General features: G+C 47.7%; 1 protein-coding gene across 3 annotated transcripts; it reads left to right on the plus strand.

Annotated features, from left to right (window-relative positions):
• Nucleotides 1–48: 48 nt before the first annotated feature.
• On the plus strand, nt 49–16,426 carry DNAJC5 (DnaJ heat shock protein family (Hsp40) member C5). Of its 3 annotated transcripts, none has more exons than XM_069952758.1 (5): nt 49–138; nt 11,667–11,782; nt 12,125–12,338; nt 13,666–13,837; nt 15,380–16,426. In XM_069952758.1, exons 2-5 carry the CDS (start codon nt 11,676–11,678, stop codon nt 15,484–15,486), a joined length of 600 nt encoding a protein of 199 aa, XP_069808859.1. In that variant the 5' UTR covers nt 49–138; nt 11,667–11,675; the 3' UTR covers nt 15,487–16,426. The 3 variants fall into 3 exon arrangements, with proteins under 3 accessions (XP_069808859.1, XP_069808861.1, XP_069808860.1); XM_069952760.1 differs by lacking the exon at nt 49–138 and adding an exon at nt 8,650–8,769; XM_069952759.1 differs by lacking the exon at nt 49–138 and adding an exon at nt 10,766–10,842.
• The last annotated feature ends 8,161 nt before the right edge of the window (nt 16,427–24,587 follow it).

Consider the following 24,587-nt stretch of genomic DNA (forward strand, 5'->3'; position numbering starts at 1 on the left):
TCCCCGGATTCCCTCACTTCCGGGTGCGCGCACTCTGCGGTCCTATGTGACGTCACTGCCGGGGTCGAGCACGCACCGCCCCCTCTGCGTCTGACTGACGAGACGTGACCGAGCCGAACCGAGCGGCACCGGGGAGAGGTGAGAGAACCGCGGGCAGAGGCGGGGGCCGTATACTGCGACTGAGGAAAACCTACCGGGGAGCGGCCGAGGGTGTGCGGTGTGATGGGGGAGGATGAGGAGGGGGTGGGGCGGCTAAATATAGGCATCATCCATAATCTCCATTGATTTGCATCAGTGTGTATATCCCCGGCCTGACTGTCATTCATAATCATGTGTGTATGTGTAGTGGCTGCCAGCTGGCCGGTGTATACGGGGAGTGCATGGCATCTCTACACATATATACACATTATAGTAATATCTATATACTGGACTGTATTTCTATAGGCCCCCATGTAGCTGGACATGGATAGATATATAGATATCTCTATCAATCTTATATGTTTAGTGGGTATGTGTCATCTCTGTGTGTGTGTGTGTATGTGTATATAATATATATATTGTGCGCCTTATACTATTATCTATATACTGGATTGTGTAGACGACGCACATGCACATCTGCACCTAACATTGTATATCTATCTTATTGCTGGACTATCTATTATTGCTGCTTTCTATTTAATACCTATTTATATGTATGTAGGTATCAATCGTGTACATATATATATATATATATGTATCCATCGTGTACCTATATGTGTGTATCCATTGTATACCTATATGTATGTATCCATCGTGTACATATAAATATATATATGTGTATCCATTGTGTACCTATATATTTGTATGTATCCGTCATATACCTATATGCATGTATCAATCGTATACTTGTATGTATCCATCATATACCTGTATGTATCCATCGTATAGCTATATGTATGTATGTATGTATCCATCGTATAGCTATATGTATGTATGTATGTATCCATCGTATGCCTGTATGTATCCATCGTATACCTGTATGTTCAGGTATATATTTATATTCTCACCCGCTTTGCTAATCTCCAGCTCTTCGGTCAGCTCGGGGAGCCATCTGTTTTAAGCAGTCATTTCTGGCTGTATGTATTACACTTATAAGGGGATAAGGTAAGCGTATGGTAGCTGGGACCCCCATTGAGATTGTGAGTGTCCTGTGTCATCACTGGTGGAGATAGCTGAGTACAGTCCTCTCCAGACCATGAATGACACGTCACTTACTGCCACTCCATTGTGATGGAAGACACAAGCCCCATCTGTCAGATCTTCCCAGCGCTTTTTCAAAGTTTGGGGTAAAGAGAGGCTGCACACGCTGAGCAGTACAGTTGCTATAGCAAAAATAGGACTCCCAGCAAGTTCTGTGCACAAGCCCATTTTTAATTGATAGGACTCATGTATGATACTCGCTGGGTTTTGTATGGACATCTTGGCAGTTGTACCATACAGCGCCTCTCCACCGTGGGAAAACAACACCGTCCGTACATGTTAGTCAGCCAAAAACGCATTTGGTCAACTGTTTCCTCTTACACTCCTCCTATTTGTTCGGCTGACCAAGCATACGGTCTCTATGGGAGGTGAAGAAGTCACTGCCACCCCCTCTGGTGACATCTCCCAATTAACTAGAAGATGGAGAAATTAAAGTGAGCCTCATCTCCCTCAACATCTTTCATCAAGGGACGTCAGAAGGCCGCCATACAACTTAAATGGCCAGCCACAGCAAGATGAATGTGGTATCAATACCTCTTACTGCTCTTGTTATACTGTGTAGAGGAGTCGGGTTCTTGTTCTTAAATTAGGTTGAGGAGTCTGGTCTTGTTATATTGGGTAGAGAAGTTGCTCTATTAATCTTATACTGGGTAGAGAGGTCGGTATTTTGGGTATTTTTTTTACATGTCACAGCAGGGAAATGAACGACTTACACCATTACACTCCACACTTCCCCTTTATCTTCAGTTGTGCTACCTAAGCAATACTATATATTGCTAGCATTATATTCTCATGGTTAATGGAGTATGTGTGTGTGTGTGTGTGTATATATATATATATATATATATATATATATATATATAAAACTTTACTCGCCTCTCAGCTCACAGACACATCCCAATACACTAAGCATGGTCAGTGCAGCCACTCCCAGTAAGCTGAGCATGCTCACTGCAGCCGGTCCCTGTACACTAAGCGTGCCCACTGTAGTTGTCTCAGTACACTGAGCGTGTCCACTGCAGCTGGTCCCTGTACGCTGAGCGTGCCCACTGTGACAGGTCCCTGTACACTGAGCATGCCCACTTGCAGCCACTCCTCATTCACTTAGTGGGCTCACTGTAGCCGATCCCTGTACACTGAGCGTGCACACTGCAGTCAGTGTAAAAACCACACAGTCAGGTTTCATTGCGGTTTATAACAGCAGTTTTGGCAGTTTCTAATAGTAATGAAAGAATTTAATTGCAATATTGCAAACTGCACCGCAACCTGATTGTGTGTTTTCCCCTTTATCTGTCTAAAAGTAGGGGCATGGATTCATTCAAGTACCATTGAGATAAATATCAGAATTTCCCCCCCAAATCTTCCCGCGTACAGTCTCCATATATTACCAAGGAGCAATAGCCAACTCCTGACTTGTCCGTGATTGTGGATCTGCAACTCCATGAAAAAATTGGACATGTCCTAGTGCGGATTTTGATCATAGTACAGATTAGCCTATAAAGGTCTATAAAATCTATTTTTTTTTCTGGACGTCACAGATCTCACATCCGTAAAAAAACGCAGATCAAATCTAAGCAAATTATTTAATTTTTTTAAATTTCCCAGTTCAACATTTTTGCTGATACGGATGCAATTTCGGACTTTTTTTTTTTACATATTACGGCATACAAATAGCGGACCTGAAAAATCACTGACCACGTGAATGAGGCCTTAGACTTGGGTTTGCCATATGTCTGTGAGATGTTTACTTTGTGTGTTCATATGTTGATAAAGTTTAACATGCCAGATCCTTGGTTCTCAGAGGAGATGTGTGTCCGGCAGTGTTTTGCCCCCATTTACCCATTGAGAACACATGTATGGCAATCTATGTGTGTATGTGTATATATGTTGCAGTGAAATGAAAGAATCAAGAATTTGATCAAATCCAGAGAAATGATGAAATAACCAAGCTGTTCCATCATTTCCCTGAAGAAAGTCAGTGATTTGATCAAATCCCTGAACCCTTTCAGGGAAATGATGGAATGAATTCTATCATTTCCCCTGTGACATAGAATTTGCTTACTGCATTGCCCGTCTGCTCCCCGTCCTGCCTCCGTCGCCTCTCTGCTTGCCGTTCACTCATTTCCCATGCAACATGCCTCCTGCTCCCCCGGCCTGTCTGCTCCCCGTCAGCTCCACCGCCATATGCCTGTCAGGAGGTGTGTCGCTCTGCTCCCCTTCCGCCCCGCCGCCATATGCCTGCGCGGCAGGTGTGCTGTTGTGCTCCCCGTCCGCCTCCTCTCTACTCCCCATCCGCTCAATTCTTCTGCGACATAGAAGTTGCTTACTGTATTGCCTTTCTGCTCCCCCAGTCTGTCCGCTCTGCTCCTTGTCTGCCTCCACCGCCATATGCCTGCTGGGAGGTGCGGGAAGGAGTTCTGGTGCCATCTTGGTCCCCCTCCTCGCAGTCCACCCGCTTGCTGCTGTGGTGCCTGCTTGGAGGTTACAGGATGCCGACGTGCTATCATGGGCCCTCCTGCTGTGGTGCCTGCCAGGAGGTATGTCGCAGGGGAAAATGATAGAATTCATTCCATCATTTATCTGAAAGAGGACATGGGTTTAATCAAATCCCTGACTTTCTTAAGGGAAATGATGGAACTGCTTGGTCATTTCATCAAATCCCTGGATTCCATAATTTCACTGATATATATATATCTATGTTAGTTTTGGTTTAGATGAGTGTATGGCACTTATACATGACTATGGTTCTACTAAAATGCTGCTGAGGATCCACTCCACTAGATATCCCCTTCCCGGTAGTTTTTTTGAGCTGCCCATGGTTCTAACCTGCCAATATTTTCCCTTTCACATCTCCACAAACTTTTACTTTTGTATGCAGTGAGTGATAAGTGAAGTTTTATACGTTGCTCAAGGTGCGCCGGCCCTTTAATAATATCTCACAATCAGTCATGTACAGTAAGGTCACGGGGTTCTGAGCTGTCAGATATGTTCTTCGTTGTTGGTTTTACATCTTTGGCTGAGCTCGTTCTTAGGGGTGATCCTGCCGTCATCTGTGACTCCGCTCGCTCTATACTCGTCTGTAGATCAGTCGTCTCCGGCTTATAACTCAGCTTTTGCAAAACCTCAATATGGAAATTTCATACGTAAAATCTGCAGCAGATACTTCACATGTCAAGACTAATTAAAAAAAAAAAGCAAAATGATACTTAAATAATCTACATGTCTAAATATCTACATGTCAGGGATGATCTCCTCGCTGGGAATTGCTTAGTTGTGTATTTTTGCACCTACGTTAGTGTGAGAGTTGGTGAGAATCGCGTTTCAGCAGTATGGGGGAGGGGGGCGCTGCACCTCGTGCTGTTCTCTAATAAGGAATTGTTATCAGATCCTCCAGACATCCGGCCCTGCGGAGCTCAGCGTGTCTTCAGTCACCACCTAAAGGCCATATGTCCCATGGGGAGCACTGCTTATATAAATGGCTTATTGGAAGAGAGTTACCTCACAGCAGAGATGAGGAACCTCTTTGGTCATCCAGCTGTTGCAAAACTACAGTTCCCATCATGCCTGTCCAGGCATAATGGGAATTGTAGTTTTGCAACGGCTGGAGGACCAAGGGTTTCCCATCCCTGCCTTACAGAAAGTGACATCATAGAGAAGCACATTGACATTCTGTGATGTCATATGGATCTAATATTAGAGATGTGTTCCTTATTGTTCTCCGTACACTGATGTGATTATTGGTGATCTGGTCTGTGTCATAGGAAAGGATCCGGCGGCTAGTGTGCTGCAGTGATGCCTTATCCTTATATGTAGAGACCCAGTGTCATTTCTTTAAAGGAACGTTCCTTGCACTACAGACCATGGTTTGGCCTGAGGGGCCGAGCACAACATGCTCATACTGCATCATTCTGGCCTGAGGTCCTATGGTCCATACTCTGTGAAAACCACTAATGCAGCCATTATAACAACACACAACTACCCACATCTGCACACATACACATGCACTGATACTTAGAAGGAAGGGGCTGTAGTGCTGATTCAGCATCACTATTTTGCCTGCATTGCAGCGCTGCCAGCCATACAGGGAGCCGGAGCCGCCTCCATTTACTTAATAGGTCTGAGCTGCACTTCCCCTGCGCAGCTGGGAGGCCTTATAAAGTGAAGGGAAAACACTCCTATATCAGCACTACTACATTCTTAAAGGGATTTTCCAGCCTAAAACTATTGAGGGCCTGTCAGATTTCTAGGTCATTAAAGGGGTAGTTCACAAAATAAAATACACATCAACTGGTACCAGAAAGTGCCAGAGATTTGTTATTTATTCTATAAAAAAAATAAAAATCTCTTCCAGTACTTATCAGCTGCTTTATGTCCTGCAGGAAGTGGTGTACTCTCCCCAGTCTGACACAGTGCTCTCTGCTGCCACCTCTGTCCATGTTAGGAACTGTCCAGAGCAGTAGCAAATTCCTGTAGAAAACCTCTCATGCTCTACAGATGGGAAAGAATACACCACTGCCTGCAGGACATACAGCAGCCTATAAGTACTGGAATACTTGAGATTTTTTTTTTTTTATAGAAGAAAATAACAAATCTTTGGCACTTTCTAGTACTAGTTGATTTGATAGAAAGTTGTTTTTTTTGTGAACTTTACTCGTAATAGTTGATCAGTATGGTGTCTGCACCCCTGTAGATCAGTTGATAGGTGGCACTGTGTATCTGCTGATCAGCTCCTATTGAAGTGAATGGGAGTGGCTGTGTAGTCACCTACCACCACCACCAGCCAAGTTTCCCAGCTCCTGTACACTGTCTATTTCTGGTGGACCAGTTATTGTATATAATGTGTATAGTGGCCTCCTGGATCTGCCTCAGTGGTAGATGTTGGGGGTGGAGAATCTTCCGTGATCCAGTCTCCCGGGTTGCGCACATGTTGCTGCTACTCCGCTTCTTCATCACGAGTCTTTGGTTTAACCAGAACTGAGACTACAAAAAAGAGAAGTTTATATTATCAGCACTTTCTGTTCTGTCACATGATTTACATACAGCTGATCCAACACATATACAGCTGGTCGACAGGGGTGTCTGGTATCTGCATGTGGATAAGTCATCAGTAGTTTTAGGCCAGAAAACCCCTTTAAGGCTGGGTTCACTCTGCGTTTTTGCAATCCGTTTTTTTGCAAAAAACTGATAGAGGAAGCATTTGTGTGCATCCGTTTTGATCCGTTTTTCCATTGACTTCCATTGTAAAGAAAAAAAAAAAGGATCCATTTTTTTTTTTTTTTTTACATTGGAAGTCAATGAAAAAACGGATACACACAAAACAGATTGCAAAAACGCAGTGTGAACCTAGCCTAAGCTGATAATACACATTAGATGTGTCGGGTGAAGCTTCGGATATCGTCACCATCATTTAATGTGTATGGAGATGTCTCGGATGGCAGATGTTGGGGTACAGACTCTTGAGGCATGTTGGATTGAGGATCAGTGGGGTCTCAAATGTTAGACAGTCAGTGTATTATTTACAGTCCTCCCAGGATCAGACCATGTGGTGGGATCAGTCCTCGCAGTAGCATCAGTCCCTGTGGTGCCATCAGTCCAGTCTGTGGGATCCGTCCTGTCTGTAGCATCAGTCCCTGTGGTGGGATCAGTCCTCGCAGTGGGATCAGTCCTCGCAGTACCATCAGTCCCTGTGGTGGGATCAGTCCTGTCTGTAGGATCAGTCCCTGTGGTGGGATCAGTCCTGTCTGTAGGATCAGTCCTGTCTGTAGGATCAGTCCTGTCTGTAGGATCAGTCCTGTCTGTAGGATCAGTCCTGTCTGTAGGATCAGTCCTGTCTGTAGGATCAGTCCTGTCTGTAGGATCAGTCCTGTCTGTAGGATCAGTCCTGTCTGTAGGATCAGTCCTGTCTGTAGGATCAGTCCTGTCTGTAGGATCAGTCCTGTCTGTAGGATCAGTCCTGTCTGTAGGATCAGTCCTGTCTGTAGGATCAGTCCTGTCTGTAGGATCAGTCCTGTCTGTAGGATCAGTCCTGTCTGTAGGATCAGTCCTGTCTGTAGGATCAGTCCTTGCGGTAGGATCAGTCCTTGCGGTAGGATCAGTCCTTGCGGTAGGATCAGTCCTTGCGGTAGGATCAGTCCTTGCAGTAGCATCAGTCCTTGCAGTAGGATCAGTCCTTGCAGTAGCATCAGTCCCTGTGGTGGGATCAGTCCTGTCTGTGGGATCAGTCCTGTCTGTGGGATCAGTCCTGTCTGTGGGATCAGTCCTGTCTGTGGGATCAGTCCTGTCTGTGGGATCACACCCCTCACATTATCTCTGACAGATTTCCTTGAACATGAATGCAGTTCTTGGAGCGATGGACGGTGGAGGTAATAACCTGCAGGAAATCTTCTCAGTCACATCTGGTTTTTCCTGTTTGTGTTTGGATACCATAATCCCTATGGCCGTATCACAGCAGTATCTATATTGTCTGGGCTATGTATGTATGTGTATAAAAAATGTTTCCATTGTTTACACTGTATGCATGAATTACCTCCAGCTCAATCTTATCTAATGTTTTCCCTTCGCTGTATACACCTGTATCCTTGCCACCCCCTGCGCTGTATACACCTGTATCCTTGCCACCCCCTGCGCTGTATACACCTGTATCCTTGCCACCCCCTGCGCTGTATACACCTGTATCCTTGCCACCCCCTGCGCTGTATACACCTGTATCCTTGCCACCCCCTGCGCTGTATACACCTGTATCCTTGCCACCCCCTGCGCTGTATACACCTGTATCCTTGCCACCCCCTGCGCTGTATACACCTGTATCCTTGCCACCCCCTGCGCTGTATACACCTGTATCCTTGCCACCCCCTGCGCTGTATACACCTGTATCCTTGCCACCCCCTGCGCTGTATACACCTGTATCCTTGCCACCCCCTGCGCTGTATACACCTGTATCCTTGCCACGCCCTGCACTGTATACACATCTCCTGTACCCTCGCAGATTTTTTCTTAAATATATTCTGCGGTGGCGGGAAAAAACGTTCGGGGCATAAGCCCATGGGCTGGGATGGACAGCTCTGGTCTAGCCTCCTCCCCTCCCCCGGGTTGCACACTCGCTGCTGCTGCTCCTCTTCTCCTTCGATCTTTTGTCTGACCAAAAACAGAGACTGGAAAATAAGAGATGTTTGCATTATTAACCCTTTGTGTCCCATCACATGACTTCCGTACAGCTGGTCACCCAACTCCCTTCACAAACACACCACCCGATGCGTCATCCCTGCGTTAGGCTGCACCAGCGGTGAGGATGAGGTTGTCACTAAGCCATGGCTCCTGGGTGACGGATATCCAGCTCTCTGGCCCTTCAGGCACAGATATTAGCGGGGGAAGCTGGCCGGCTGCTGTGCAGTAAAACTAGTGAAGCGGAGCCCTGTGCCTTGTCCACAGGATAATAATAGAAGGATATCGATCCGCGTCTTAATTTTCTTTAATCACCGTTTCTCTAAGCCGGATAGAAAGAGATTTACTGGGATCTTGTGCACATTTCAGGTGCTGCGGAAAGCTGGATGATGGAAAATTCATTATTTATCATTTACTAGCGGCCTCCATAACGTAGGGAATTGTTTGGGTTCCTTACATTTCTTTTATATATTGATTGTTTGGGGGGGGGGGGGGTTACGGTCCCGTTCATGCTGAAGCCTTCCGACAGACACCTGTCAGGACTTTTACCCAATGTATACATCCTGACCCGGCAATAATAGACCTGCAGGGCAGGAAGGGGCAGTGGGCGGCTGGGTACTAGTGACACGGAAGGGCAGCTACAGCATTTTATCTAATTGGTCAGAGGTACATGGATGCTACACTCTGCTCTTCTTATAATTCTTCCTTCTACCTCAACCCCACTCCTGGATCCCCGTACTGGGTCTCCAGGACATCAGGGATCCTGGACTGGATTCCCACCATTGTTTCCCAATTGTGTGTCCCTGCTTGGTATTGCTCTACTCCAGGACATAAGGGGTCCCAGTCTGTATTTGGACCATGGTCTCCAGGTTGTGTGCCCTTCTATATTGCTATACTCCAGGACATCAGGAGTCTGGATTTGGACCATGGTCTCCCAGTTGACTGCTGCTTCTCTGTATTACTATACTCCAGGACATAGGGGTCTCAGTCTGGTTGTGTGCCCCTTCTTTGTATTGCTGAGATCCTGGTCTGGATTCGCACCATGGTTCTGGTCATGGTTATAAAGTGTCAGGGTTATTAAATATGTCTATGGGGCCACAGGGTAACACTGGGTGCAGGTATAACATGTGGGTTGTGCCTTCACTCATGTCATACTAGTGTCACACTGTTATTTAAAGGTATTGCTCCCAGGTAACACCCCACCCCAATTGGGATACCTGACTAGAAGAGTAGAAACTTCCCTTCCCCATGATCGCTACTTTATATCACTTATCCCTCCATCTACATATGACTGATATCAGCCGCTCCTCTTATATCGCTCCAGCACTGATATAACCTCCTATTACATCCTATGTGACTGATATCAGCCGCTCCTCTTATATCGCTCCAGCACTGATATAACCTCCTATTATATCATACAGCCATTCCGTCATCTATTTTTTTTTTTTTAAACCCTTTCAGTTTGGCAGCTGGGGGGTTAATGACCCGTCTCCCTTCATTCCTGGCCGGGTTATGGCCGGTGCAGTCAGTTTCTCACAGAGTACATTGATTTTATGGGGGAGGGGGGGTCCGCTTCTGCATTTGATGCTGGCTTTTATCCACTCATGTCATTGTATGAGCTGATAACAGCCAATGCCCCCACGTCCCGTATACCCAGTTTGTGACCATATTATAATCCAGGAGCAATATAACAGGATATTGCTCAAGAAAGGGAATGTAAACATTGAGATACATGACCTATAATGGGGGTCATGGACGAGGGAGGGGGGTCCAGCACTGCCGTTCTCTCATCATTACAGACACAGCCTCTCCATGGCCGATAACAGGAAACAGGCAATGCAGAGGGGAGATTATAAGGGTTGTGTCCCTTTAAATCACCATGGTGATTCTGTCTGCGATGCCCATTGACAGACTGAATGAATGGACAGCTGCATGGGCAGCCTTAGAGCCTGTACGTAAGTGAGCGCTGATCACTGTGATCAGTGCTCCTCTGCAGAGGCTGTACGGGGCAGGATCAGTCATGTGACCCTGTCCTGCTATCTGTCATCAGCTGCACACTCTGTATTGCACAGGGAGATGTGCGGCCGACACTGACGGTGATTCAGTGTTTGCTGCTTCATCAGCTGATCACACATAGTGATATCAGCCTGTATGATAGGGCCCTTACAGTAGTCCAGGAAGCTGAGATATAAGGAGCTGTAGAGACCATGACGTGATGACAGTTCCAGCAGTGGGAAGGTTCTGGTTATGTGATAGAAGACGCTGACTGATCACAGAGGATTGGCCGTCTGTGAGAGTCGATCCCAGAGCTGATGGATTGCACGGTTTCTATAATAATAATAAACCTCATAGAGGAAGGCAGCGCTATCCCTGGTGATGGGGATAATCCATGATGGCGTCCTCACACCTAGGGCCCCGCAGATATTAGACAGCGAGGACGCAGTGAGCAGCAGATGGCGGGGAGGAGGAGGAGGAGGGGGGGGGGGTCGCTCTTCCCTGGGGGATTTAACCCTGTGTGAGGACATTTGTCCCTCTGACAGGCTCCTTGTTGCTGCCGTCCTGTGACTACGGCAATGGCCATCTGTTGATCATCCTCTCTAGTCTTGTGTATGTCTGGAGCTCCCAGCATGCATCATGTGGCAGGACACCATGAGAGTTGTAGTTTGCCAACAGGTGGACAGATAGGAGACGGAGCATTAGATATATGCACTAGATATTCTCTTTAACCCTTTCCTTGCCTTCCAATCTTTGACATAGCACTGCCCCCTAGTGGCGTATTCTAGACTCCTTGATCTCCTGTGTCCACCATCTGCTCATGTCTGAGCCCAGCTTTACTGCCAGATAAGCGCCGCCCGATCTTGGCGACTAATGTTCGTGTTAGGTCAGGCTGAACTGTGTGATACTAAGAGAGGCTGTGAAGGAGATGGACAGCATTGCTCTCATCTGGATTCACTTCTATACAGCTGCATTACCTGATGTAACCTATGATCAGGAGGTGGCGCTGTTTGTGGAGGAAGGCAGCCATGTTTTTCTTACGTCCTACAACCACCTTAAGGCACGCTAGCAACACTGGTTGGACGTGTCAGACGTGTGTTCATAGGTGAATGGGGGAAAGAGACAAGTCAGACGAGTTGTGAAACATTTACTGACATGGGAGCGGAGAACGACACTTGTCTCCGGCATACGGGCAGGGCGTGAAGTCATTGTATGTAGAAAAGTTATACGTCCATGTGCACGATTATCACTAAAATTCCTTGTGTGTTTAGTGACATAAGATGGCGGACCAGCGGCAGCGCTCCCTCTCTACCTCCGGAGAATCCCTGTATCATGTTCTAGGACTGGACAAGAATGCCACATCTGATGACATCAAAAGATGTTACCGGTGAGTAAGAGTCGCCCATCAGCCATAAGATTAAGACGGGTAAGGTGCAACTGTAACAAACCTACATCGGGAGAAGTGTTAGGTCAGTTCACGGACAGCAGACACAACGGACATTCATTCATGTTTTACATAGGACAAGGGTAGGGAACCTTGGCTCTTCAGCTGTTGCAAAACTACAACTACCATCATGCCCGGACAGCCAAAGCTTTAGCTTTGGCTGTCCAGGCATGATGGGAGTTGTAGTTTTGCAACAGATGGAGAGCCAAGGTTCCCTACCCCTTATACAGGAAGAAAGGTGGCCATGTTTTTCCAGCTTCTTATACAGAATGTCGCCTCCTGCAGGAAACTTGCACTAAAATACCATCCAGATAAAAACCCTGATAATCCAGAAGCCTCTGAGAAATTCAAGGAGATCAACAACGCACACGGCATACTGACAGACGCTACAAAGAGGAATATCTACGACAAGTACGGGTCACTCGGGCTCTACGTGGCCGAACAGTTTGGGGAGGAGAATGTCAACACATACTTCGTGCTGTCCAGCTGGTGGGCGAAGGTAAGTGGTCGGGGAATGGGGGGGGGGGGGACGTGTCTGCTCCTTATTGGAGGTAAAATGGTACTTTGCACTCTGTACATTAGGTGCAATCTATTGGTGTAGTCCTTGGTTTCCCCTGACCTTATATATTGTGCTCTATGTACTTTGTATACCCATAGTCTAGGGTCCTCCAGACTGTATATATTGTGCACTATATATACCCATAGTCTAGGGTCCTCAAGGCTGTGTATATTGTGCACCATATATACCCATAGTCTAGGGTCTTCCTGGCTGTATATATTGTTCACTATATATACCCATAGTCTAAGGTCCTCTAGGCTGTATATATAGTGCACCATGTATACCCATAGTCAAGGGTCTTCCAGGCAGTGTATATCGTGCACTATGTATACCCATAGTCTAGGGTCCTCCAGGCTGTATATATAGTGCACTATGTATACCTATAGTCTAGGGTCCTCCAGGCGATATATATTTACTGTGTACTATGTATACCCATAGTCAAGTGTCTTCCAGGCTGTATATATTGTGCACTGTGTACTATGTATACCCATAATCTAGGGTTCTCCAGGCTGTATATATTGTGTACTATGAATACCGTTATTCTAGGGTCCTCCAGTGAGTATTTATTGGGCACTCTGTATTCCCATAGTCAAGTGTCTTCCAGGCTGTATATTCTGTGCACTATGTATACCTATAGTCTAGGGTCCCCCAGGCTGTATATATTGTGCACTATGTATACCTGTAGTCTAGGGTCCTCCAGGCTGTATATATTGTGCACTATGTATACCTGTAGTCTAGGGTCTTCCAGGCTGTATATATTGTGCACTATGTATACCTGTAGTCTAGGGTCCTCCTGGCTGTATATATTGTGCACTATGTATACCTGTAGCCTAGGGTCCTCCAGGCTGTATATATTGTGCACTATGTATACCTGTAGTCTAGGGTCCTCCTGGCTGTATATATTGTGCACTATGTATACCTGTAGTCTAGGGTCTTCCTGGCTGTATATATTGTGCACTATGTATACCTGTAGCCTAGGGTCCTCCAGGCTGTATATATTGTGCACTATGTATACCTGTAGTCTAGGGTCCTCCTGGCTGTATATATTGTGCACTATGTATACCTGTAGTCTAGGGTCCTCCAGGCTGTATATATTGTGCACTATGTATACCTGTAGTCTAGGGTCCTCCTGGCTGTATATATTGTGCACTATGTATACCTGTAGTCTAGGGTCTTCCTGGCTGTATATATTGTGCACCATGTTCTATATATTGATCTGTCTGTATAGGTTGGGTCCTTACATCCTCTGTGCTGCTTGTCTCCCCAGGCTCTCTTCATGTTCTGTGGCCTGATCACCGGATGTTACTGCTGCTGCTGTCTCTGCTGTTGCTGTAATTGCTGCTGTGGAAAGTGTAAACCTCGGCCCCCCGAAGGGGACGATACAGACTTTTATGTGTCCCCCGAGGACCTGGAGGCACAAATGCAGTCTGATGAAAGAGGTGAGTGATGGCGCTATAGGTAGGCCATAGCGTGCAGTCACTGATGACCAGTCATGTCCTCCCCCCGGTCCACATGGCCGCAGGTTCTGTTTATATGGTAGCTATGCGGGATCAGTGCTGCATTCTGCTGCATAGTGTGAACCCGTCTGTATACACCGTCCCCTGTACATCACGTGTCAGGTCTCTCCTAATGATTATTGATTCTGGACGCAGATCTGCTGCATTGTGCAGATTGTGCTTCACTCTCAATCTCTGGAATTGCTGTTTGCCAACAGATGGGACAGTACTGTGAAATTTTGCATCAAATCCAGTAATCCAGTGCCGGAGTATCGAATTGCATTTAATGAGCCTGAAAAGTGTTAAAGGCAAATCCATGTTATAACAACTTATAGCCTATCCTCAAGATCAGCAATCGACATTAGATCAGCAGGGATACCCCATGGAGTAGGAGCTTGGACAGACCACAATGCTCCAAATCCATTCGTACTTAAAAATGAGGTGTGAGGTGCTGAGCGAGAGCATGCTGCTGTGCCGTCCATGGCAGATATATTTACTGTAGTGTTTGCAAGTGTAGTTTGTTTGGTATTTAAAACACCAATTTCGCAGGGGGCCAGGAGTCAGATCCCTGCTGATCTGATACTGATTACCTTACCTGAGGATTACCCCTCTAAGGAACCATTTATCAGGTGAACCATTACACAAGTGAATCCTTGAATGAGTATTCCACTCAAACATAACTTTTGATATGTTGTTGCCCATAGTGAGACTAACAATTCCTTCCATACTTGTTATTATCTACTCAGTCTCCTTCCCCCAGTTCTGAGCTTCTGCTTTTTGCTGAAGACACAAAAGCTTGTGTGTGAGCTTTTCTCTCGGTCTCCCCCTCTTACTCCCTCCTTTCTGAGACAGCTGATGTAAACAATTCCCTGGCAGGCTTTATCTGCAACATTGCAGCTTCCTTGTAATGCTGGGAGGGTTAATAAGAGTGAGTTCAGCAGCAATTTGACATCAAAATAACACTCCCAGCATTACCAAGAAGCTACAATGTTGCAGATAAAGCCTGCCAGGCACTTGTTTACATCACCCATCTCAGAAGGGAGTGGGGAGGAGGGGGAGACAGAGAGAAAAGCTCACACACAAGTTTTTGTGTCTTCATCAGAAAGCAGCAGTTCAGAACTGGGGGAAGGAGACTGAATAGATAACATGTATGGAGGGAATTGTTAGTCTCACCATGGGCAGCAACATATCAAAAGTTATGTTTGAGCGGAATACCCCATTAGGCTATGTTCACATGCTGTATAAACAACGGTCTTTGTTTTAAATGCAAATTGCATTGAAGTCTATGGACAGCGGCCGGAAATAGTTGATTATTGAATATTTCAACTGCTGTTGCAAACAACGGCAGTACATTGTGTGAACAACAGCCGTTGTTTGCGCTATGAAAAGAATGGCGATGTGTAAACATAACCTTAAAGGGCCATGTGATGCAGGGATGTTGTATGGCTGCTTCTGCGCTGATCACTGTCCCCCATTCTATTTTAGATGCTTCAGATATCCCGGTGATGGTACAGCCCAGCTCAGCCACGGAGACCACACAGCTCACCAGCGACTCCCATGCCAGCTACCGCACCGACAGCGGGTTCAACTGAGCACATGCGGGACCCCCAGGTCACTAGGATTAGAGAGGAGGGGGAGAACTGATCTCATCCTACAGCCCTCTGTGTAATCATGCCCCCAGCCCCTCATCTGACCAGCTATTATCTTGTCCGGGGAGTAAAGCGCATGCTCACCACTCACCTTCCCCCCCCACCCCACCCCCACCCCATCCATGATCAAATCTTTTTAATTTATTTTTTGGTTATGTCTAGTTTTTAATGGGTATATTTTTGTATGGGGACCTGTTACTTCCGTACCCCCTCCCTTCTTAACCCTTTGTTACCCTCCGTCTCTGAGCGTGTGCCGAATCCAGCCCTCTTTCCCCCCCTATTACGTTCTCAGTACATGTCAGCGTGATGGGGGTGGGTGGGCAGGAAGTCATCCTCTATTACAGATAACTTCCTGTGTTACTTCTCCCATGCCCCCCCCCCCCCATAATGAGTTTTAACTCTGTGTGTCGCATTGTTGTGCATGTGAGTGTTACTGCAGGGGCGGGCCTGCTGTGCGTGAGTGACAGGGATGCTGCCCAATCAGCTGCTCCTTCCTGGCATGGACAGCGTTTTACAGAAGAGGACAGTTCTGCTGCTGTACTAATATCATGTTTTAGGCGGAGTTGGCTTCACCATGATTCAAGAAGCATTTTCTAAAAAATTTTTTTTTTAAGAATTTTTACAAACATTGCTGGAAATTTTGGTAAAATTGCACTTGGAGAATTGTTAATTGTTGAGGTGCAATACACCAGTGTGACCTGTAGATGGTGCTGCTTAGTTCCAGTTGCTCCCATACCTGTGGCTCTCCAGAACTATCACTCCCATAATACCGACAGCTGCATGATGGGGGCTGTAGTTTTGCCCAGGGTCTGGGAGCATTGGTCAAGCGCATGGATGGGGAAGCTTTGGCCCTCCAGCTGTTACTAAACTACAACTCCCATCATGCCTGGACAGCCAAAGCGAAGCTTTGGCTGTCTAGGCATGATGGGAATTGTAGTTTTGCAACAGCTGGAAGGCCCGAAGCTTCTCCATCCCTAGTCTAGCGGTACTGAAGCCCCAGTGAATGATTTATGTCATATATAGGTGATTCCCACCCCCAGCGATGCAGTTATTAAGGGACACTAAATTCCGTTAACATCTAATAGGGAGGTGGGGAAGTCTATGACATAGGGGGTACCGGACGCCCCGTAGCCCTCACCCACTGAGCTGTGCAGTCACTACGTACTCTGCCCCCTGCATATAGCTGGTGATGGATGCCAGCGCCATATTTATTTGTATATAATGTCAGTAGTACTCTGCAGCGCTGTATTTATCTGTATATAGTGTCACTAGTGTACGCAGCGCTGTATGGTGTGCGTGTGTCTGGTGCTGGGAGAGTATTTGTCACTATGCCAAAGAGATGTGAGCTGCCCCACCCCAATGGCGTGCCACAGGGCCAACGATAATTTGGTAACATCAGCGTTGCCCATGGGATCCTCGCCTGTCGCGCTGATCGCCAACCGGACTGTGTGTTTTGGGAACAATGCAAATTTCCTTATTTTCTGCTGCCACCATAGCCGCTGTCCTCGCACCCATGAGCCCCTAGTGCAGATAGTGTCAGGTATACGGAGGTCTGTCTGGGATGCAGCGTATACTGTATGATATGGAGGCACTTTGTTTCTTTCTTACACTTCCCCTTTGTGTAATAGCAGCCAAGCCGCGCGTGCCATGGGCGCCAGATCAGTGTGTTTGCCATTTGTGGTTATTTTCTCGTTTCTTTGCACATAGTGTAAGCGAAGCCAATATATCGTATGACCGGCCAACCTCAGACTGCCAGGACGGCCCTGTATATGTATCAGTGTGGAAAGACAGGGGGCGCTCTAGGCTTCTGTCAGTGATACAGATTAGTAGCTGGCATTACACCTACTCTACACTAGATGGCACTGCTGTCTGCAAAACATCTCATCCTGGCACAACTGCCTGGGAATTTGTCATCTCGCCACATGGTGGCGCTGCACTTTGTTGTCCCTCCAGTCACTGCTAAAGCTGCATTCACAGTTCTTTCAGATGCCATTGGGATTACTCTGAATGTATGAACAAATCCATGATATAGAGAGACGTGTACGCTCAGCCCCACCGTGCATACACATATTCAGACATGCCCAGATGATCTGCACACTCAGACCATGGCTGGACTCTAGACGTGTCTCTGAAACGTATCAAAAGTTTTAAAATGACAGCAACACTTTAACTGGCAGCCTGTATAGTGCCACAAGGGACATAACTGCTGTTAACCACCTATAGGTTTAAACACTACATCTCTCTAAATGCACCGCAGCAGAGTGCTCTCCTGGCTCCTGTAACCTACAGCAGAATTGTGAATGCAGCTCTGAGTATGATTGGGATAGAAGATGGGGCACTAAGACTAAAAACTACACTGCTGGACCTCCTGTGTTCTGAGCCTTGAGATTCCATAATCCATATTGAGGGGCAGATTTGCAGGAGCCCCCCTGAGAAGCCGCACTGATACCCTACAGATACTGACCCCCGCAGTCTGAGCTCTTCTCTATTGTTAGTAGAGACGTTTCTGCCGTCCTCCACCTGCCAGGAGTAAACGTTGCGAGTTTTGGCGTCCGGAAAGTCTGTGTGTCTAGTGTCTGGGGTGGGGGGCTGGGATGGGGTCGGAGTGACGCTGAGGTCCCTCTGAACATTTGCAGAGGAGAAAATCATATTTTGTTTGTAGCATGTCCTTATGTATGTTTGAATATTACATAACGTGAAACAAAGCCAGACGGATGTTATCTGAACCACTACTGTACAATAAATGTTACGGTGCAGGAACCTCCCCCGGAGTCTTGTCTCTTATTTACGGATCCATCTCATCATGTGATCAAAGATACAACTTATCCCATCGCTTATTACCGGTATTATAGTAGTTATATTCCTGTATATAGGAGCAGTATTATAGTAGTTATATTCCTGTATATAGGAGCAGTATTATAGTAGTTATATTCCTGTATATAGGAGCAGTATTATAGTAGTTATATTCCTGTATATAGGGAGCAGTATTATAGTAGTTATATTCCTGTATATAGGAGCAGTATTATAGTAGTTACACGAACTGGAGAGAATGGAACGGCTGCACATCCCATCTATGACTGATACTAATGCCGCTAGGCCTATATTAAAAATCAACACCAGAGTGTCTGTATATGAATTGATCAAGCCATATTGCCCCGTGTACCACCGCGCAGGTCCTCTGGTCCACACGGGTCCCTACGCTAACTCCACACCGTGTCGGTCAGCGACCGCCAACCCCCCAAAGCGTGCACACGCAGGGAAGGGAGGCCATGGAACGGCCCTGCAACCCCAATGTCACAGGACCAGACCCAAAAAGCCCCACCAAAACCCAGCCAGCACCACCGGCGGGGAAGGCTGCCCCCAAACGACACAAGTATGGATATGGTATTACACTTACCATTGCTGCTCTCACAGAATGGGAAAGACCCGTGTGGACCAGAGGACCTGCGCGGTGGTACACGGGGCAATATGGCTTGATCAATTCATATACAGACACTCTGGTGTTGATTTTTAATATAGGCCTAGCGGCATTAGTATCAGCCATAGATGGGATGTGCAGCCGTTCCATTCTCTCCAGTTCGGGATTATAGTAGTTATATTCCTGTATATAGGAGCAGTATTATAGTAGTTATATTCCTGTATATAGGGGGCGGTATTATAGTAGTTATATTCTTGTATATAGAAGCAGTATAATAGTAGTTATATTCCTGTATATAGAAGCAGTATAATAGTAGTTATATTCCTGTATATAGGAGCAGTATTATAGTAGTTATATTCCTGTATATAGGAGCAGTAGTATAGTAGTTATATTCTTGTATATAGAAGCAGTATTATAGCAGTTATATCCCTGTATATAGGAGGAGTATTATAGTAGTTATATTCCTGTATATAGGAGCAGTATTATAGTAGTTATAAAACACGAACTGGAGAGAATGGAACGGCTGCACATCCCATCTATGGCTGATACTAATGCCGCCAGGCCTATATTAAAAATCAACACCAGAGTGTCTGTATATGAATTGATCAAACCATATTGCCCCGTGTACCACCGCGCAGGTCCTCTGGTCCACACGGGTCCCTACGCTAACTCCACACCGTGTCGGTCAGCGACCGCCAACCCCGCAAAGCGTGCACGTGCAGGGAAGGGAGGCCATGGAACGGCCCTGCAACCCCAATGTCACAGGACCAGACCCAAAAAGCCCCACCAAAACCCAGCCAGCACCACCGGCGGGGAAGGCTGCCCCCAAACGACACAAGTATGGATATGGTATTACACTTACCATTGCTGCTCTCACAGAATGGGGAAGACATAGGGTCCAGACATGTGAGCACAGACATATCCTGCTAATTTTGGTCATGTGGGTCTTATAAAGGAGTGCTAGCTGTTCAGAGAGGGAGAATTGCAAAACACGAACTGGAGAGAATGGAACGGCTGCACATCCCATCTATGGCTGATACTAATGCCGCCAGGCCTATATTAAAAATCAACACCAGAGTGTCTGTATATGAATTGATCAAACCATATTGCCCCGTGTACCACCGCGCAGGTCCTCTGGTCCACACGGGTCCCTACGCTAACTCCACACCGTGTCGGTCAGCGTGTTGATTTTTAAAATAGGCCTAGCGGCATTAGTATCAGCCATAGATGGGATGTGCAGCTGTTCCACTCTCTCCAGTTCGTGTTTTACAGTTCTCCCTCTCTGAACAGCTAGCACTCCTTTATAAGACCCACATGACCAAAATTAGCAGGATATGTCTGTGCTCACATGTCTGGACCCTATGTCTTCCCCATTCTGTGAGAGCAGCAATGGTAAGTGTAATACCATATCCATACTTGTGTCGTTTGGGGGCAGCCTTCCCCGCCGGTGGTGCTGGCTGGGTTTTGGTGGGGCTTTTTGGGTCTGGTCCTGTGACATTGGGGTTGCAGGGCCGTTCCATGGCCTCCCTTCCCTGCACGTGCACGCTTTGCGGGGTTGGCGGTCGCTGACCGACACGGTGTGGAGTTAGCGTAGGGACCCGTGTGAACCAGAGGACCTGCGCGGTGGTACACGGGGCAATATGGCTTGATCAATTCATATACAGACACTCTGGTGTTGATTTTTAATATAGGCCTAGCGGCATTAGTATCAGCCATAGATGGGATGTGCAGCTGTTCCACTCTCTCCAGTTCGTGTTTTACAGTTCTCCCTCTCTGAACAGCTAGCACTCCTTTATAAGACCCACATGACCAAAATTAGCAGGATATGTCTGTGCTCACATGTCTGGACCCTATGTCTTCCCCATTCTGTGAGAGCAGCAATGGTAAGTGTAATACCATATCCATACTTGTGTCGTTTGGGGGCAGCCTTCCCCGCCGGTGGTGCTGGCTGGGTTTTGGTGGGGCTTTTTGGGTCTGGTCCTGTGACATTGGGGTTTGCAGGGCCGTTCCATGGCCTCCCTTCCCTGCACGTGCACGCTTTGCGGGGTTGGCGGTCGCTGACCGACACGGTGTGGAGTTAGCGTAGGGACCCGTGTGAACCAGAGGACCTGCGCGGTGGTACACGGGGCAATATGGCTTGATCAATTCATATACAGACACTCTGGTGTTGATTTTTAATATAGGCCTAGCGGCATTAGTATCAGTCATAGATGGGATGTGCAGCCGTTCCATTCTCTCCAGTTCGTGTTTTACAGTTCTCCCTCTCTGAACAGCTAGCACTCCTTTATAAGACCCACATGACCAAAATTAGCAGGATATGTCTGTGCTCACATGTCTGGACCCTATGTCTTCCCCATTCTGTGAGAGCAGCAATGGTAAGTGTAATACCATATCCATACTTGTGTCGTTTGGGGGCAGCCTTCCCCGCCGGTGGTGCTGGCTGGGTTTTGGTGGGGCTTTTTGGGTCTGGTCCTGTGACATTGGGGTTGCAGGGCCGTTCCATGGCCTCCCTTCCCTGCACGTGCACGCTTTGCGGGGTTGGCGGTCGCTGACCGACACGGTGTGGAGTTAGCGTAGGGACCCGTGTGAACCAGAGGACCTGCGCGGTGGTACACGGGGCAATATGGCTTGATCAATTCATATACAGACACTCTGGTGTTGATTTTTAATATAGGCCTAGCGGCATTAGTATCAGCCATAGATGGGATGTGCAGCTGTTCCACTCTCTCCAGTTCGTGTTTTACAGTTCTCCCTCTCTGAACAGCTAGCACTCCTTTATAAGACCCACATGACCAAAATTAGCAGGATATGTCTGTGCTCACATGTCTGGACCCTATGTCTTCCCCATTCTGTGAGAGCAGCAATGGTAAGTGTAATACCATATCCATACTTGTGTCGTTTGGGGGCAGCCTTCCCCGCCGGTGGTGCTGGCTGGGTTTTGGTGGGGCTTTTTGGGTCTGGTCCTGTGACATTGGGGTTGCAGGGCCGTTCCATGGCCTCCCTTCCCTGCACGTGCACGCTTTGCGGGGTTGGCGGTCGCTGACCGACACGGTGTGGAGTTAGCGTAGGGACCCGTGTGAACCAGAGGACCTGCGCGGTGGTACACGGGGCAATATGGCTTGATCAATTCATATACAGACACTCTGGTGTTGATTTTTAATATAGGCCTAGCGGCATTAGTATCAGCCATAGATGGGATGTGCAGCTGTTCCACTCTCTCCAGTTCGTGTTTTACAGTTCTCCCTCTCTGAACAGCTAGCACTCCTTTATAAGACCCACATGACCAAAATTAGCAGGATATGTCTGTGCTCACATGTCTGGACCCTATGTCTTCCCCATTCTGTGAGAGCAGCAATGGTAAGTGTAATACCATATCCATACTTGTGTCGTTTGGGGGCAGCCTTCCCCGCCGGTGGTGCTGGCTGGGTTTTGGTGGGGCTTTTTGGGTCTGGTCCTGTGACATTGGGGTTGCAGGGCCGTTCCATGGCCTCCCTTCCCTGCACGTGCACGCTTTGCGGGGTTGGCGGTCGCTGACCGACACGGTGTGGAGTTAGCGTAGGGACCCGTGTGAACCAGAGGACCTGCGCGGTGGTACACGGGGCAATATGGCTTGATCAATTCATATACAGACACTCTGGTGTTGATTTTTAATATAGGCCTAGCGGCATTAGTATCAGCCATAGATGGGATGTGCAGCTGTTCCACTCTCTCCAGTTCGTGTTTTACAGTTCTCCCTCTCTGAACAGCTAGCACTCCTTTATAAGACCCACATGACCAAAATTAGCAGGATATGTCTGTGCTCACATGTCTGGACCCTATGTCTTCCCCATTCTGTGAGAGCAGCAATGGTAAGTGTAATACCATATCCATACTTGTGTCGTTTGGGGGCAGCCTTCCCCGCCGGTGGTGCTGGCTGGGTTTTGGTGGGGCTTTTTGGGTCTGGTCCTGTGACATTGGGGTTGCAGGGCCGTTCCATGGCCTCCCTTCCCTGCACGTGCACGCTTTGCGGGGTTGGCGGTCGCTGACCGACACGGTGTGGAGTTAGCGTAGGGACCCGTGTGAACCAGAGGACCTGCGCGGTGGTACACGGGGCAATATGGCTTGATCAATTCATATACAGACACTCTGGTGTTGATTTTTAATATAGGCCTAGCGGCATTAGTATCAGCCATAGATGGGATGTGCAGCTGTTCCACTCTCTCCAGTTCGTGTTTTACAGTTCTCCCTCTCTGAACAGCTAGCACTCCTTTATAAGACCCACATGACCAAAATTAGCAGGATATGTCTGTGCTCACATGTCTGGACCCTATGTCTTCCCCATTCTGTGAGAGCAGCAATGGTAAGTGTAATACCATATCCATACTTGTGTCGTTTGGGGGCAGCCTTCCCCGCCGGTGGTGCTGGCTGGGTTTTGGTGGGGCTTTTTGGGTCTGGTCCTGTGACATTGGGGTTGCAGGGCCGTTCCATGGCCTCCCTTCCCTGCACGTGCACGCTTTGCGGGGTTGGCGGTCGCTGACCGACACGGTGTGGAGTTAGCGTAGGGACCCGTGTGAACCAGAGGACCTGCGCGGTGGTACACGGGGCAATATGGCTTGATCAATTCATATACAGACACTCTGGTGTTGATTTTTAATATAGGCCTAGCGGCATTAGTATCAGCCATAGATGGGATGTGCAGCTGTTCCACTCTCTCCAGTTCGTGTTTTACAGTTCTCCCTCTCTGAACAGCTAGCACTCCTTTATAAGACCCACATGACCAAAATTAGCAGGATATGTCTGTGCTCACATGTCTGGACCCTATGTCTTCCCCATTCTGTGAGAGCAGCAATGGTAAGTGTAATACCATATCCATACTTGTGTCGTTTGGGGGCAGCCTTCCCCGCCGGTGGTGCTGGCTGGGTTTTGGTGGGGCTTTTTGGGTCTGGTCCTGTGACATTGGGGTTGCAGGGCCGTTCCATGGCCTCCCTTCCCTGCACGTGCACGCTTTGCGGGGTTGGCGGTCGCTGACCGACACGGTGTGGAGTTAGCGTAGGGACCCGTGTGAACCAGAGGACCTGCGCGGTGGTACACGGGGCAATATGGCTTGATCAATTCATATACAGACACTCTGGTGTTGATTTTTAATATAGGCCTAGCGGCATTAGTATCAGCCATAGATGGGATGTGCAGCTGTTCCACTCTCTCCAGTTCGTGTTTTACAGTTCTCCCTCTCTGAACAGCTAGCACTCCTTTATAAGACCCACATGACCAAAATTAGCAGGATATGTCTGTGCTCACTTGTCTGGACCCTATGTCTTCCCCATTCTGTGAGAGCAGCAATGGTAAGTGTAATACCATATCCATACTTGTGTCGTTTGGGGGCAGCCTTCCCCGCCGGTGGTGCTGGCTGGGTTTTGGTGGGGCTTTTTGGGTCTGGTCCTGTGACATTGGGGTTGCAGGGCCGTTCCATGGCCTCCCTTCCCTGCACGTGCACGCTTTGCGGGGTTGGCGGTCGCTGACCGACACGGTGTGGAGTTAGCGTAGGGACCCGTGTGAACCAGAGGACCTGCGCGGTGGTACACGGGGCAATATGGCTTGATCAATTCATATACAGACACTCTGGTGTTGATTTTTAATATAGGCCTAG

The sequence above is a fragment of the Dendropsophus ebraccatus genome, chromosome 14 (assembly GCF_027789765.1).
Source record: "Dendropsophus ebraccatus isolate aDenEbr1 chromosome 14, aDenEbr1.pat, whole genome shotgun sequence".
In the NCBI taxonomy this organism is placed as follows: domain Eukaryota; kingdom Metazoa; phylum Chordata; class Amphibia; order Anura; family Hylidae; genus Dendropsophus; species Dendropsophus ebraccatus.

Coding starts and splice junctions, on each gene's coding strand:
- DNAJC5 (XM_069952758.1), top strand. CDS start 11,676: ATGGCGGACCAGCGGCAGCGCTCCCTCTCTACCTCCGGAGAATCCCTG. Junction 11,783..12,124: donor GACATCAAAAGATGTTACCG/GTGAGTAAGAGT, acceptor CGCCTCCTGCAG/GAAACTTGCACTAAAATACC. Junction 12,339..13,665: donor TGTCCAGCTGGTGGGCGAAG/GTAAGTGGTCGG, acceptor TTGTCTCCCCAG/GCTCTCTTCATGTTCTGTGG.